Raw genomic sequence first — 14,411 nt, 5'->3', positions numbered from 1 at the left:
TCCTTGTCCCATTCCCAGCTCCTGCTTGCAGAGGGGGCACCAGGAGGGTGGGAATGCAAGGGCCAGGTTGAGTCCCACCTCTGCTGTGTTCCCACTGTGCATTACTGCACCGACGCTTGCTTGTGCCTCGACTTCCCCAGTGGTCAGCAGAAGTGGTGCCCAGCACAATGCATCCCAAAGGCTGTGTCCCCCATAGCTTGGATTCCAATGCGACCTCTGTTACCATTAGTATCACGGTGTATCTTGCTGTGGAGAAGGTTCTTGAAAACATCGGGTTGGGAGGAGAGTGTCTAAAGAGGTGTTTGGTGTCTTCAGCGTGACGGGGGATTACAGAAGTCGCGCTGAAGAGGTTGAGTAAGCAAGTCCATTAGGAGGATGTTTTCCCAGCCCCATCTCATTGTCACCACCCTGATTTCTTCTGTGACCAGCCCGTGTTATCCAGGAGCTAGAGAGAGATTAGCCCCAGCAGGAGATTAGTGCTTCCTTGGAAGAATCACAGAGACTTGAAACGGGAACACTTTCCCACATGTAACGCAGTGCTAATGCCTGCTCTGAGGGTCACAGAAGACCATGTCCCACAGCCCCACAGCACACATCCTGAAGTCAGAGGAACGCCAGGCACAGGGGCGGCTTTCTGCAGCCTGGAGAGGCGGGCACTTCATTCAGAGTTTTCCTCGCGGCTCCCTCAGAATTTGCCCTGCCCCTCTGGAAGACAGTTTGGCGGTTTCTCACAAAGCTAAACATAGCCTTTACCATACGATCCAGCAGTCGTGCTCCTAGGCGTTTGCCCACATGAATTGAAAACTTATGTCCGCACAAAAAAACCTGCACACGGATGTCTATAGCAGTTTTATGCGTAACTACCAAACGTGGAAGCAGCCACGGTGTCCTTCAGCAGGTGAATGGCTACAGACACCCTGCTACAGCTACATAATGGAGTATTATTCAGCACTGAAGAGAAATGAACTGTCAAGCCATGAGAAGACCCGGAGGAACCTTAAGCGCATTTTGCTAAGTGAGAGAAGCCAACCGGAAAGGGCTGTGTGCTGTATGATTCTGCCCATGGCACACGATGGGAAGGGCAACACGTACGGAGACGATAAAAAAGATTAGTAGTAGCCATGGGTTAGTGGAGAGGGAGGGCTAACCAGGCGGAACAGAGGACGTTGGGGGCAGTGAAATTCTGCATAATACCAAAGTGTTCGATACATGTCATGAAACATTTTCAAAAACCCATAGAATGTACGGCGCCAAGAGTGAACCCGAATGTGAACTGTGGATGGTAATGATGCAGCCACGTAGTTTATCAGTTGTAACGAAAGTACTCCTCTGGTGAGGGGTTTCCATAGCAGGGGACAGGGTCTACGGGAACTCTCTACGTTCCACTCAGTTTCGCTGTGAACCCAAAACTTCTCTTTAAAAAAATTATTAAAAAACATATATAGGCGCCTGGGTGGCTCAGTTGGTTAAGCATCCCAACTCTTGATTTTGGCTTAGGTTGTGATCCCAGGGTTGTGAGATCAAGCCCCACGTCTGACTTCATGCTGGGTGTAGGGCCTGCTTGAGATTCTCTCTCTGCCTCTGCCCCTCTCCACCCTACCCCACACGCTCACACACACACACACTCTCTCTCTCTCAAAAACAAAAAAAGAAAGAAAAAAATATATATAGCGCCTCTGGCCTTTCTGTGCTACATGAAAGTCTGGGATGGTGCTGGGAATGGGGTCTATAATCACCAGGCTCTGAGCTTTGCTTCTCCCTCCCTCCCTCTCTCTTTCCTTCCTTTCTTCCTTTTTTCCCTTTGTCTTTAAAGCCAGTGTTAATCATTACAAACCATTTTTGTACTCGTTGTTCCTCTCCTGACATTTTGGGAGAGCAGGCCTTAGGTTGTCCTGCTGTTTGCTTTCTGTTCTTCTAAAGTGAACAACCGGGAGTGGAAGAGGTGGGTACTATGAATAGATTATAAAGCACTTTTATTGCCATTAGAGAAATCACTTCCTGTTCTCTCCAGTTCTAGATAGAGCTGCAATTTCTGTCTACATAGAAAATATATGCTTTGGACTCCAGACTTTCCATTTTCACCTTGTGGCAATTTTCTTTATACTTATGTCATGCCTTTTGTCCAAAGATTTCAAATATTGCAGGTATTTCTCATGTGATGTACAAAGATCCCTGATGTAAGGCATTGCATTTTAGTTTTATTTATCTGTTTTCCTGTCTCCCTAGTTGGAGTCACAATCCCTGTGCCTAGCAGAGTGCCCAGCCCAAACAAATGTACAATTAGCCATAAACAGTGGGGGTGAGGAAGTGGGAGAGGATGTGGATGAAAAAAGAAAAACCTGAGGTTTTACTGCTCTACTAAAAATTAATGTAATTGCACAAGAGGGGGATTTTAAAATCTATTTTATTGATTTACATACCCCCTGCCTCGAGCAGTGTCCCGCACATAGGAAGCTAATATTTGCTGAAAGAATGAATGGAAAGTTCAGCGTTGATGAGAATTGCCAGGTGCCAACAATCATTTCAGGGTGTTTAATACATATTATGCATGTAATCTCTCCTAGCAGAATGTTTCCTTTGTCCTCCTGTGAGCCAGGTTTAACTTCACTGCCTTGATTCATTTTCACCGGCCTGCCGTGCCTGGGACCCAGTTCTTACTTCCGATGTTATTACAGTCAACTCACCTGCAATAAACACATTTTATTACACGAAATGCTGTTTTATCCCCTGCTGTGCTCCTACCAGGTGGGCGCTGGAATTCCAGTATCCCAGCTGAGGAAGTGGAAACTCAGAGAGGCTGAGCAACTTGCTGAAGGTCACACAGCTCTCCCATGGCAGAGCTGGTCTCCAGAAGTCAGGTTCAGAGCGTTCACATTGCAGTCTGCTTCCCGCACGGTGGCTACTGGTGTTCTGGGCTTGGATGCACCACTCAAACGGTGTTTGACAGGGAAGCCTCTTAGGCTGAGAGGTGGGGGTGCCTCCCCCTCACCCATCGTGAAGCTTTCCTGTTTCTCGAACTCTGGTCCAAGCCTGGTGCTGCAGAAAAGGGACACAGGCAGGAGACCTTGTCATGAACCAGCCCAGGCACCTTCGAGCACTTAGTTACTCTGAACCTTAGGTTCCTTTCCAGAATCCAGAGGACACTTGTAAAGCACCTGTAAGGGTCCCTCCAGCCTTGGCAATCCAGCCATTTATGTTGCACCTAAGAGATGGGTGGTGCCGCGGTTTGGGCTCAGATGAGATCCACTCACACATGTTTCTCCCACACTAGCTGCTGGGCGGCGTCCCGGTGCTGCGTGCACAGGGCGGTGGCCCGGCCCTGCTGGGNACCCTGATTTCTTCTGTGACCAGCCCGTGTTATCCAGGAGCTAGAGAGAGATTAGCCCCAGCAGGAGATTAGTGCTTCCTTGGAAGAATCACAGAGACTTGAAACGGGAACACTTTCCCACATGTAACGCAGTGCTAATGCCTGCTCTGAGGGTCACAGAAGACCATGTCCCACAGCCCCACAGCACACATCCTGAAGTCAGAGGAACGCCAGGCACAGGGGCGGCTTTCTGCAGCCTGGAGAGGCGGGCACTTCATTCAGAGTTTTCCTCGCGGCTCCCTCAGAATTTGCCCTGCCCCTCTGGAAGACAGTTTGGCGGTTTCTCACAAAGCTAAACATAGCCTTTACCATACGATCCAGCAGTCGTGCTCCTAGGCGTTTGCCCACATGAATTGAAAACTTATGTCCGCACAAAAAAACCTGCACACGGATGTCTATAGCAGTTTTATGCGTAACTACCAAACGTGGAAGCAGCCACGGTGTCCTTCAGCAGGTGAATGGCTACAGACACCCTGCTACAGCTACATAATGGAGTATTATTCAGCACTGAAGAGAAATGAACTGTCAAGCCATGAGAAGACCCGGAGGAACCTTAAGCGCATTTTGCTAAGTGAGAGAAGCCAACCGGAAAGGGCTGTGTGCTGTATGATTCTGCCCATGGCACACGATGGGAAGGGCAACACGTACGGAGACGATAAAAAAGATTAGTAGTAGCCATGGGTTAGTGGAGAGGGAGGGCTAACCAGGCGGAACAGAGGACGTTGGGGGCAGTGAAATTCTGCATAATACCAAAGTGTTCGATACATGTCATGAAACATTTTCAAAAACCCATAGAATGTACGGCGCCAAGAGTGAACCCGAATGTGAACTGTGGATGGTAATGATGCAGCCACGTAGTTTATCAGTTGTAACGAAAGTACTCCTCTGGTGAGGGGTTTCCATAGCAGGGGACAGGGTCTACGGGAACTCTCTACGTTCCACTCAGTTTCGCTGTGAACCCAAAACTTCTCTTTAAAAAAATTATTAAAAAACATATATAGGCGCCTGGGTGGCTCAGTTGGTTAAGCATCCCAACTCTTGATTTTGGCTTAGGTTGTGATCCCAGGGTTGTGAGATCAAGCCCCACGTCTGACTTCATGCTGGGTGTAGGGCCTGCTTGAGATTCTCTCTCTGCCTCTGCCCCTCTCCACCCTACCCCACACGCTCACACACACACACACTCTCTCTCTCTCAAAAACAAAAAAAGAAAGAAAAAAATATATATAGCGCCTCTGGCCTTTCTGTGCTACATGAAAGTCTGGGATGGTGCTGGGAATGGGGTCTATAATCACCAGGCTCTGAGCTTTGCTTCTCCCTCCCTCCCTCTCTCTTTCCTTCCTTTCTTCCTTTTTTCCCTTTGTCTTTAAAGCCAGTGTTAATCATTACAAACCATTTTTGTACTCGTTGTTCCTCTCCTGACATTTTGGGAGAGCAGGCCTTAGGTTGTCCTGCTGTTTGCTTTCTGTTCTTCTAAAGTGAACAACCGGGAGTGGAAGAGGTGGGTACTATGAATAGATTATAAAGCACTTTTATTGCCATTAGAGAAATCACTTCCTGTTCTCTCCAGTTCTAGGTAGAGCTGCAATTTCTGTCTACATAGAAAATATATGCTTTGGACTCCAGACTTTCCATTTTCACCTTGTGGCAATTTTCTTTATACTTATGTCATGCCTTTTGTCCAAAGATTTCAAATATTGCAGGTATTTCTCATGTGATGTACAAAGATCCCTGATGTAAGGCATTGCATTTTAGTTTTATTTATCTGTTTTCCTGTCTCCCTAGTTGGAGTCACAATCCCTGTGCCTAGCAGAGTGCCCAGCCCAAACAAATGTACAATTAGCCATAAACAGTGGGGGTGAGGAAGTGGGAGAGGATGTGGATGAAAAAAGAAAAACCTGAGGTTTTACTGCTCTACTAAAAATTAATGTAATTGCACAAGAGGGGGATTTTAAAATCTATTTTATTGATTTACATACCCCCTGCCTCGAGCAGTGTCCCGCACATAGGAAGCTAATATTTGCTGAAAGAATGAATGGAAAGTTCAGCGTTGATGAGAATTGCCAGGTGCCAACAATCATTTCAGGGTGTTTAATACATATTATGCATGTAATCTCTCCTAGCAGAATGTTTCCTTTGTCCTCCTGTGAGCCAGGTTTAACTTCACTGCCTTGATTCATTTTCACCGGCCTGCCGTGCCTGGGACCCAGTTCTTACTTCCGATGTTATTACAGTCAACTCACCTGCAATAAACACATTTTATTACAAGAAATGCTGTTTTATCCCCTGCTGTGCTCCTACCAGGTGGGCGCTGGAATTCCAGTATCCCAGCTGAGGAAGCAGAAACTCAGAGAGGCTGAGCAACTTGCTGAAGGTCACACAGCTCTCCCATGGCAGAGCTGGTCTCCAGAAGTCAGGTTCAGAGCGTTCACATTGCAGTCTGCTTCCCGCACGGTGGCTACTGGTGTTCTGGGCTTGGATGCACCACTCAAACGGTGTTTGACAGGGAAGCCTCTTAGGCTGAGAGGTGGGGGTGCCTCCCCCTCACCCATCGTGAAGCTTTCCTGTTTCTCGAACTCTGGTCCAAGCCTGGTGCTGCAGAAAAGGGACACAGGCAGGAGACCTTGTCATGAACCAGCCCAGGCACCTTCGAGCACTTAGTTACTCTGAACCTTAGGTTCCTTTCCAGAATCCAGAGGACACTTGTAAAGCACCTGTAAGGGTCCCTCCAGCCTTGGCAATCCAGCCATTTATGTTGCACCTAAGAGATGGGTGGTGCCGCGGTTTGGGCTCAGATGAGATCCACTCACACATGTTTCTCCCACACTAGCTGCTGGGCGGCGTCCCGGTGCTGCGTGCACAGGGCGGTGGCCCGGCCCTGCTGGGGAAGAGTCTGGGGTCAAGGGAGGTCAGATAAGCAGTTTCAGTGGGATGCAACAAAGGCTCCAGGAGCTGCGTGGAGGCTGAGGTCTGTGGGCCCCAGAGGAGGGAGTGGAGGAGACAGTTCGTGAACTCACGGTCCCAGTCAGGACAGAACACCTAGAAGACACTGCCACTCATCTTTTCACCCAAATGGTACTATTTTGACACGTCAGTGTTCTTGACCATGCACACAAAGAAGGCCTCTCGTGGCCCATGTTCTATCGTCGGGAACTTAAGATGTTTTTCAAAACAACCTGATTTTTTTGTTGAAGTATAATAGTTTTATTTTTGATCAAAGGAAGAGAAAATTTTGTTTCCCTGACACAGTAAAAGGACTCGAGCATGTTCTATGCATAAAGGCCCGTGTTAATTTGTAACGGCAACCTGGGAAGAGCCCTCTGAGGTCGGCCGTTCATTAGGGCGGGTTCTTGGGGGGTGGAGGGTGGTGAGTAAATGTAATGTGAAAATGAAGAGTGGAGTCCAGTCAAGGTATAACCAGGAATGGGAGGGTGAGTCTTCTCGCACACATGTGGGACACACACGCGTCCCCCCCTTTTTTTTTAAAAGATTTATTTATTTATTTGACAGACAGCCAGCAAGAGAGGGAACACAAGCAGGGGGAGTGGGAGAGGAAGCCTCCCCGCCTCCCAGCAGAGGAGCCTGATGTGGGGCTCGATCCCAGAACACCGGGGTNGGGGAGTGGGAGAGGAAGAAGCAGGCTCATAGCAGAGGAGCCTGATGTGGGGCTCGATCCCAGAACACCGGGGTCACGCCCTGAGCCGAAGGCAGACGCTTAACGACTGAGCCACCCAGGCGCCCCAACACACGTGTCCCCTTAAGACAAATCTTCCAGAGCCAGAGTTCCCGAGTGAAGTGGACATCTTGGCAGCTTTGATCCTGCTAAGCTTTTGAGCCCCTTTTGGGGCCAGTTCCCACCATAGCTGTCTAGGGAACCACATTGGGTCATGGGCTGATGAACTTTCGGTTTAGAAAAATGGTCAAAAGTGTGGATACCAAGTCCAGATGACCAGAGTTCAAATCCCAGCATTGCTACTTACTTGCTGTGTGACCTCGGACAAGCTACCTCACCTCTCTGTGTCTCATTTCCTCATCTTTGAAATGGGTGCTCCTACCTCATAAGTCTCAGGACGGCTAAGTGAGCTGGCAGAGCTAAGGAGCCTGGCACATCATGTTGCGATGGTGACGTTACAATCATCGTTGCTATTGCCAATAGCGCCTAAAACCTTACTGTACTGACCCCCCAAAAAAGTTTCTGAAGCCCCTTCCTCTTTGGGAGGCCTTTAAGTATGTAGTCCTGGCAGTGGGTGGAAAGGTGGGTGGTTTCAGAGCAATGTCCTTCCAGCCACTGTGGCCACTGGCCTGGGAGGAGATGAGAAGCTACCCCCTGGCCCCTTTCATTCCTGGTCCTGTGCCCAGGCTGGGAGAAAGCTCATTCATATCTTATTTTTGCAAGACAGGCAGCCATTTGAAACATCCTGACATCTCCCCCAAGCAATTGGCTCATGTGAGTGTAATAATAATGATCATAATGACAAACAGCAGTAAAGCTGAATGACAGTGGCCCTGTTGGGGGTCTGTCTTTGAATCTAAGGTTCAACCTCCCATGTGCTACAGGGAGACATGCCAACTGGAGCCCTTCTTGCCAAGTCTGCCTCTCTTTTGTGAGGTTCTCTGCTATGGGAGACCAAATTGCCGTTGCAGCCCCCCGGGCTTGGCTGCAAGCCTCCGTTGGCGCGTGAGTCCCAGAGACACCTGCTCCTGTCCCCAGTGGGGACGAAAACAAGAGAGCCTCACCATCCATTCTGTGGCCTCTGAGTCTGGTCCTCAGCCCAAAGCAGGCTCCCTAGGCCAACAGGAGCCCAGAAACCAGAGTGGGTTGTAGGAGCCCGTGAGAAGGGTATAGACCAGTACTGTCCAGCAGAAACAAAATGCAGGTCAAATTGCATTTAGCAGCCCCATTTTTGTGTATGTGTGTTTTTTTCTTAAAGATTGATTGATTGATTGATTGAAGGAATCTCTACACCCAACATGGGGCTCGAACTCAAAACCCCAAGATCAAGAGTTGTGGGCTCTACTGACTGAGCCAGCCAGGCACCCCCTAGCAAACACATTTTTAAAAGTTAAAAAGAAGAAACAGGTCAAATTAAGCCTAATATATTTTATTTAACCCAAAATATCCAAAATATGAATGAGATATTTTGTGACTGGGGTCCTAAGTCTTCAGAATCTGATGTGTATTTCCCACCTAGAGCACATCTCCGTTTGTACTAGCCACTTTTCAGATGCTCAGTAGCCACATACTGCACTGCACGGGGTAGGTCTAGACAGCTCACAAGGGTCAGCATAACCCACATCCTAAATCATGTGTGTCTAAATGTTTATCTTCACATGGGGCTGACGCAGTGTCCCTTTTGCAGTGAGATTTTTGGATCGTTGGAGGTATTTATTAATAGCAGCTCGTCATTGAGGGGAAAGCATGCTTCATTGTAAAAATGAATTTGCAGTGGTAAGGTTGCACCCCTAGACCTTGAAACTTAGATCTTCGGACCGTCGCATTTCATCTAGCGTGTAAGCCAGGGGTGACACGTTGTGAGCTTCTCCAAGAAGAAATGCCCCAGCTGAATTTCCCACCCCATTACCATTGAAAGCACAGCAGTATTCGGCATGACTTTGTGATCTCGGCCCAGTAGCTGAGCTGGCGGGCTTGAGGGATTGCCGAATGCTATCGCCAAGAAAAAGGAGCCATTGGCACTTGGCATTCTCCTTTGGTAAGCCTTGGAAGGAGAGGGTGTTATCAGCGGGAGTCAAGAGAGCTTAATGCTTTGCAAACAGAAAATAAAAATGAAGTTGGACCAAAGTTGGATAAAAGAGTCAAGAAAAAGAAAAATCTTCAGGTGGCCATGGCCTTTAGGATTTTTGAATCATTCTGACCAGACCCAGGGTTTCCCTACCCTTGACCTCTGACAGCTTTCCAAACTCGGATGGAGTTTTCTACCACCCAAGTAGGGGAGGAGTCTGACTGGTAAGACTGCTCAGATATTTGTAGAATACAGGATACGAAATACAGCGTGACCTTCCTTGTTCAGCCTTCTCCTTTCCCCAGCCTGATAACTCCCACAGCAGCACAGTGCCCCAGCTCCGTCCGTGTTAACAACGGAGTCACTAAAACACTGATTAATGAAAATAGGTTGCCAGGACTGGTTTTAACATAGTTACAGGAACAAATTTTATTCAAGTGCTTTTGAAATACAGCTACAACAACTGAAATGGTTTTAAACCTCTTTAATCCTCAAAGCCCTTTGATTAATATTTTATTAATCTCAGTATGAGTGATTACATATATTTGACAGCCATAAACTGTGTTTTTAAAACAAAAATGTCAATATCCAGAGCACCACTCATGAGCTGATTGGCTCTGGGCGGCGGGTCTCTGAAACTTCTTGCCATGTCTGCTTTCCCACCTATAAAATGGAAAGAGTCATTGTTTCTCCCGCGCTGGATTCTGCAGAATGTGCTCAGCACATCTGATACATAGTAGGTGCTTTCTTACTCTCCCCAAGAGAATTTCTGTTGTTGTTCTACTCGGTCAAGACAGGCTTTGATCCAGTCATTTCTTGTCTTGTCTTGGAACCAGAATAGCGAGCCTCATTTTTCACCTCATCAGGCTCATTTTGGTAAGGTTTTTTAATTCTGTTTGTGTGTGCATTTTCCAAGTTTTCAAAAAAGAACAAATGTAGTTTTGTTTTGTTTTTTTTTTTAAGATTTTATTTATTTATTTGACAGAGATAGAGACAGCTAGCAAGAGAGGGAACACAAGCAGGGGGAGCGAGAGAGGAAGAAGCAGGCTCATAGCGGAAGAGCCTGATGTGGGGCTCGATCCCAGAACGCCGGGATCACGCCCTGAGCTGAAGGCAGATGCTTAACCGCTGTGCCACCCAGGCGCCCCAAAACAAATGTAGTTTTAAAAAGAAACGGAGGCCTCCTTGTAGCTTCCCCTGGTTATCATTTCCTTGTCCAGAAAAGGAGTTATAAAGCTGCCAGATCCAAACGTGTACCCCCTTGTTGCCGCCCACATCGAGACAAGCCCCAGGAGCTTGTTTCTCATTCTACAAGGAGAAATATTAGTAATGCATTAAACAAATGGGNTTATAAAGCTGCCAGATCCAAACGTGTACCCCCTTGTTGCCGCCCACATCGAGACAAGCCCCAGGAGCTTGTGTTTCTCATTCTACAAGGAGAAATATTAGTAATGCATTAAACAAATGGAGAGGAAGAGACATGCAGGTTGGTTTGTGTCCCCCAAGACATTTCATTAGACATCGTGGGCCATTAAAAAATCCTAGAGCGTTTCACAGTCACAAAATGGCAGAATGGTCATGCGGAGCACCTGTTCGGATGTCTTTNCTCGATCCCAGAACGCCGGGATCACGCCCTGAGCTGAAGGCAGATGCTTAACCGCTGTGCCACCCAGGCGCCCCAAAACAAATGTAGTTTTAAAAAGAAACGGAGGCCTCCTTGTAGCTTCCCCTGGTTATCATTTCCTTGTCCAGAAAAGGAGTTATAAAGCTGCCAGATCCAAACGTGTACCCCCTTGTTGCCGCCCACATCGAGACAAGCCCCAGGAGCTTGTTTCTCATTCTACAAGGAGAAATATTAGTAATGCATTAAACAAATGGGGAGGAAGAGACATGCAGGTTGGTTTGTGTCCCCCAAGACATTTCATTAGACATCGTGGGCCATTAAAAAATCCTAGAGTGTTTCACAGTCACAAAATGGCAGAATGGTCATGCGGAGCACCTGTTCAGATGTCTTCGCCTCGAATCCTGGGGCATGATCCACAGGTTGGGGGGCCGTGTACCTTAGGCACCAATGCCAGTGTTTTAATGACCTGTATCACGCTTAGAAATTCCAATCAGTATTACCCCCTTCCACGAGGGCAGGTCATAGAATTACTGTAGCACTTCTGGGAGCCACAAAGGTAAAGGGAGTGGTCGGGGGACAGGTCAGTCTGGACCATCACCCACCTTTATCATCTCCCTGCATTTTGCCAGCTCATTTCATCTGTGCCTCAAGTATTAAAAGTATTGCTCAAGTAGTTTGCTCGAGTATTCAAAACAAATCTCAGCTGTCACGTCTCCTCACCTGTAAATACTTCATCTCTTACGCGTTTCACTCATTGATACAATCATCGTACACTTTTAAACGGATCACCATACCGTTTTCCCGCCTCACCAAATTAGTGGTCATCTCTTAATGTCATCTAATATCGGGACCACAGTTTAGTGTTCCTGGCTTCTTTTTTACAGTTGGTTTGAGTCAAGATTCAGACAAGGCTCAAATACGACATTTGATGAAATTACGTCTCTTTCTTTTTTTTTTTTTTAAGATTTTATTTATTTATACGACAGAGACAGCCAGCGAGAGAGGGAACACAAGTAGGGGGAGTGGGAGAGGAAGAAGCAGGCTCCCAGCGGAGGAGCCCAATGTGGGGCTTGATCCCATAACGCCGGGATCACGCCCTGAGCGGAAGGCAGATGCTTAACCGCTGTGCCACCCAGGCGCCCTGAAATTATGTCTCTTTCAAAATGTTTTGAAACTTCAGCGNAGACAGCCAGCGAGAGAGGGAACACAAGTAGGGGGAGTGGGAGAGGAAGAAGCAGGCTCCCAGCGGAGGAGCCCAATGTGGGGCTTGATCCCATAACGCCGGGATCACGCCCTGAGCGGAAGGCAGACGCTTAACCGCTGTGCCACCCAGGCGCCCTGAAATTATGTCTCTTTCAAAATGTTCTGAAACTTCAGCAGATAGTTATCACCACGGTCATCTTCTTTACTTTCAGCAAACTTCTGTTACATAGTTTGATTATCTTATTTATCCGACCCTTGGTCTGAAAGACCCCTGGCTTTTTCCAAAAATGAAATCCACCTCACTGTCCAAATATTTTTCACCATGGAGCATAATTACATCTACGTGCAGACAGTGCTGTGGCTTCTCCAGGTGGGTTCGAAGGAGCAGGCCCAAGCAGGTTTTGGGCAACGAGTCACAGGGAGGTGGTTCCTGGTGTGTGTGGTTTGCGGTTCCCTCTCCCCTCTGTGCGGAAAGGCCTACACGCTTGACTTACCTGTTCCAACACGGGCCTTTTGATTTGCCACTAAATGTAATTGATGTATGTGTTTTCATGCAGATAATCGCCTATCAGCCGTATGGAAAATCTGTGGACTGGTGGGCCTATGGCGTCCTGTTGTATGAAATGCTAGCTGGGCAGGTAACGTACGTTTTGGTACTTGTTTATTGCTGGATAATGTGACTACTTTGGCTTTGTTTGGGCCACGGTAGCGGGACCCAGCAGCTGATGCTGCTCCGACTTCCCTTACCCAGGTGAAAGAGGGAGAGATTCCACCCCCCCGCCAGCTCCCTTGAAAGTGAGTTATATTCAACAGGCACAGCAATTACCTCTAGTCATAAAAACCCCAAACTGAGAGCCGAAACCCAGAGCATCGACAGTGTAGCTTTCATATTAAACACAAAAGGCCCTGCACGGTGAGGACGACAGTGGCCTCTGTAGGTTTTCAGTATCTCAAAACTGGGGTTGGGTTATGGTTCCCTGCAAGCTTGTCCGTGCACATTACCTCATCTGCTGCCTGGGTGTGGAATCGGTATTATTAGCAAAGAAAGAAGACAGTGAAACTTGAAGCAATGCTTTAATAGCTTCTCCCCATCTCTCCTTATCGCGCCCTTGACAGTTCATTGCAATTTTCACAAAGTCCAACGAGGCTAAGCCTCCAGTAACAAAAAGACAGATGAGGTTTCTCTTAGGAATGCAGCATACATCAGATAAGCGGGGGAATGATGCCAAAGCTGGCACTTCTTTAATATATGGCCTTAATATCTGTAGCATTGGGGCAAATCACACTCTCCGCTTTGAACAAGCAACCCCAGAAAACCTCAGTGGTTTAACACACAACATGGGTTTATTTTACATTCTTGGCACAGCCCTGGGGGGGGGGCAGGGAGCAGGTGGGGAGTATCAATGCACAGGGTCATTCAAGGCCAGACTTCTTTCATCCATTGTCCCTACAATTTTTAGGACCTCGGATTCCTTTAGTGAACCGTCCTTACTCAACTGGCCAGTGAAGAGAGAGCAGAAGTTTCATGGAATGTTTTAGGGGCCAGGCCTAGAGGTGGCATATATCACTCCTTCCTACAGCCCACTGGCCACGTGGCCCCACTGGGATGCAAAGGGCTGGGGGTGGGGGAGGGGAGTTTAGTGTACCTGTGAGCCCTGGAAGGTTGTGTGAACATCTACCAGATCTCTGCCGTTTTACCTAAAAACAACTCTGTTGTGGGCAACTTTTTATAATTCCCAGCAATCGAGTACTTGTGTCAAGGAGTTGGACCCTCCATAGCCAAAAGCTTTAGTAAGAGAAAGTAGAAGGAAATACCCGTGTTGAGCCACCCAGCTACCCTCAAGGAAATCTTTGAATCTTTGTTCTGGGGCGGGAGTCACCCTTTCTGACAGGTGCCATCCACTGACTCCTTCATTTACTCATTCAACATATCCTTGCTGAAGGCTTACTCTGTGCATGGTCTTCACTGTAAACAAAAGAGACAAAACCCCTCACTTTCATGCGGCCTATAAGCTAGAGAGAAAGAGATCGTAGATGAGTTAAATAAGGAAAATATAGACTAGTGATAAGCTAAGAGAAAAAGCAATAAAGCAGGAAAGAAAATGTAGCGCTGGAGGAAGGTTGAAATTGGAGTGAGGACAGCCAGGGAGGGTCTCATGTAGAGCTGAAGTGAAGATCAGCAAAAAGTTGGAGAATGCCAGGAGCTTATGTGGGGTGAGAACATTCTGGGCAGTGGAAACAGCAAGTGCAAAGGCCCTGAGGTGGAAGTGTATGGCCGTGTTTAAGAAAGGAATGGGAAGCCAGCAGTCTGGCCAGAGCAGAGTGGGTTAGAGAGGGAGCAAGAGGCGTGATATCAGAAAGATAAGAGGGGTCCCAGGTCTTGTGAGCATGGAAGTCGGCACAGACCCTTGGCTTTCCCTCCGGGATGGGAGGCCATTGGTGAGCTCTCCTTTATGTCTCTTTCATTGTCTTACATCTT

The 14,411-nt window shown here is 47.7% G+C and overlaps 1 protein-coding gene across 1 annotated transcript in view; it reads left to right on the top strand.

The window, feature by feature from the left end:
* PRKCA (protein kinase C alpha) overlaps positions 1-14,411 on the top strand; it is a 406,370-nt gene that overhangs the window by 357,690 nt on the left and 34,269 nt on the right. The window contains exon 14 of the mRNA XM_002921719.4: positions 12,490-12,570. Coding sequence (XP_002921765.3) covers positions 12,490-12,570 — 81 coding nt within the window. The remainder of the gene's footprint in view (positions 1-12,489; positions 12,571-14,411) is intronic.

This window comes from Ailuropoda melanoleuca, chromosome 13 (assembly GCF_002007445.2).
Source record: "Ailuropoda melanoleuca isolate Jingjing chromosome 13, ASM200744v2, whole genome shotgun sequence".
NCBI lineage: Eukaryota > Metazoa > Chordata > Mammalia > Carnivora > Ursidae > Ailuropoda > Ailuropoda melanoleuca.
The sequence above is the reverse complement of the archived record's forward strand: the minus strand, read 5'-3'. Positions and strand labels throughout refer to the sequence as shown.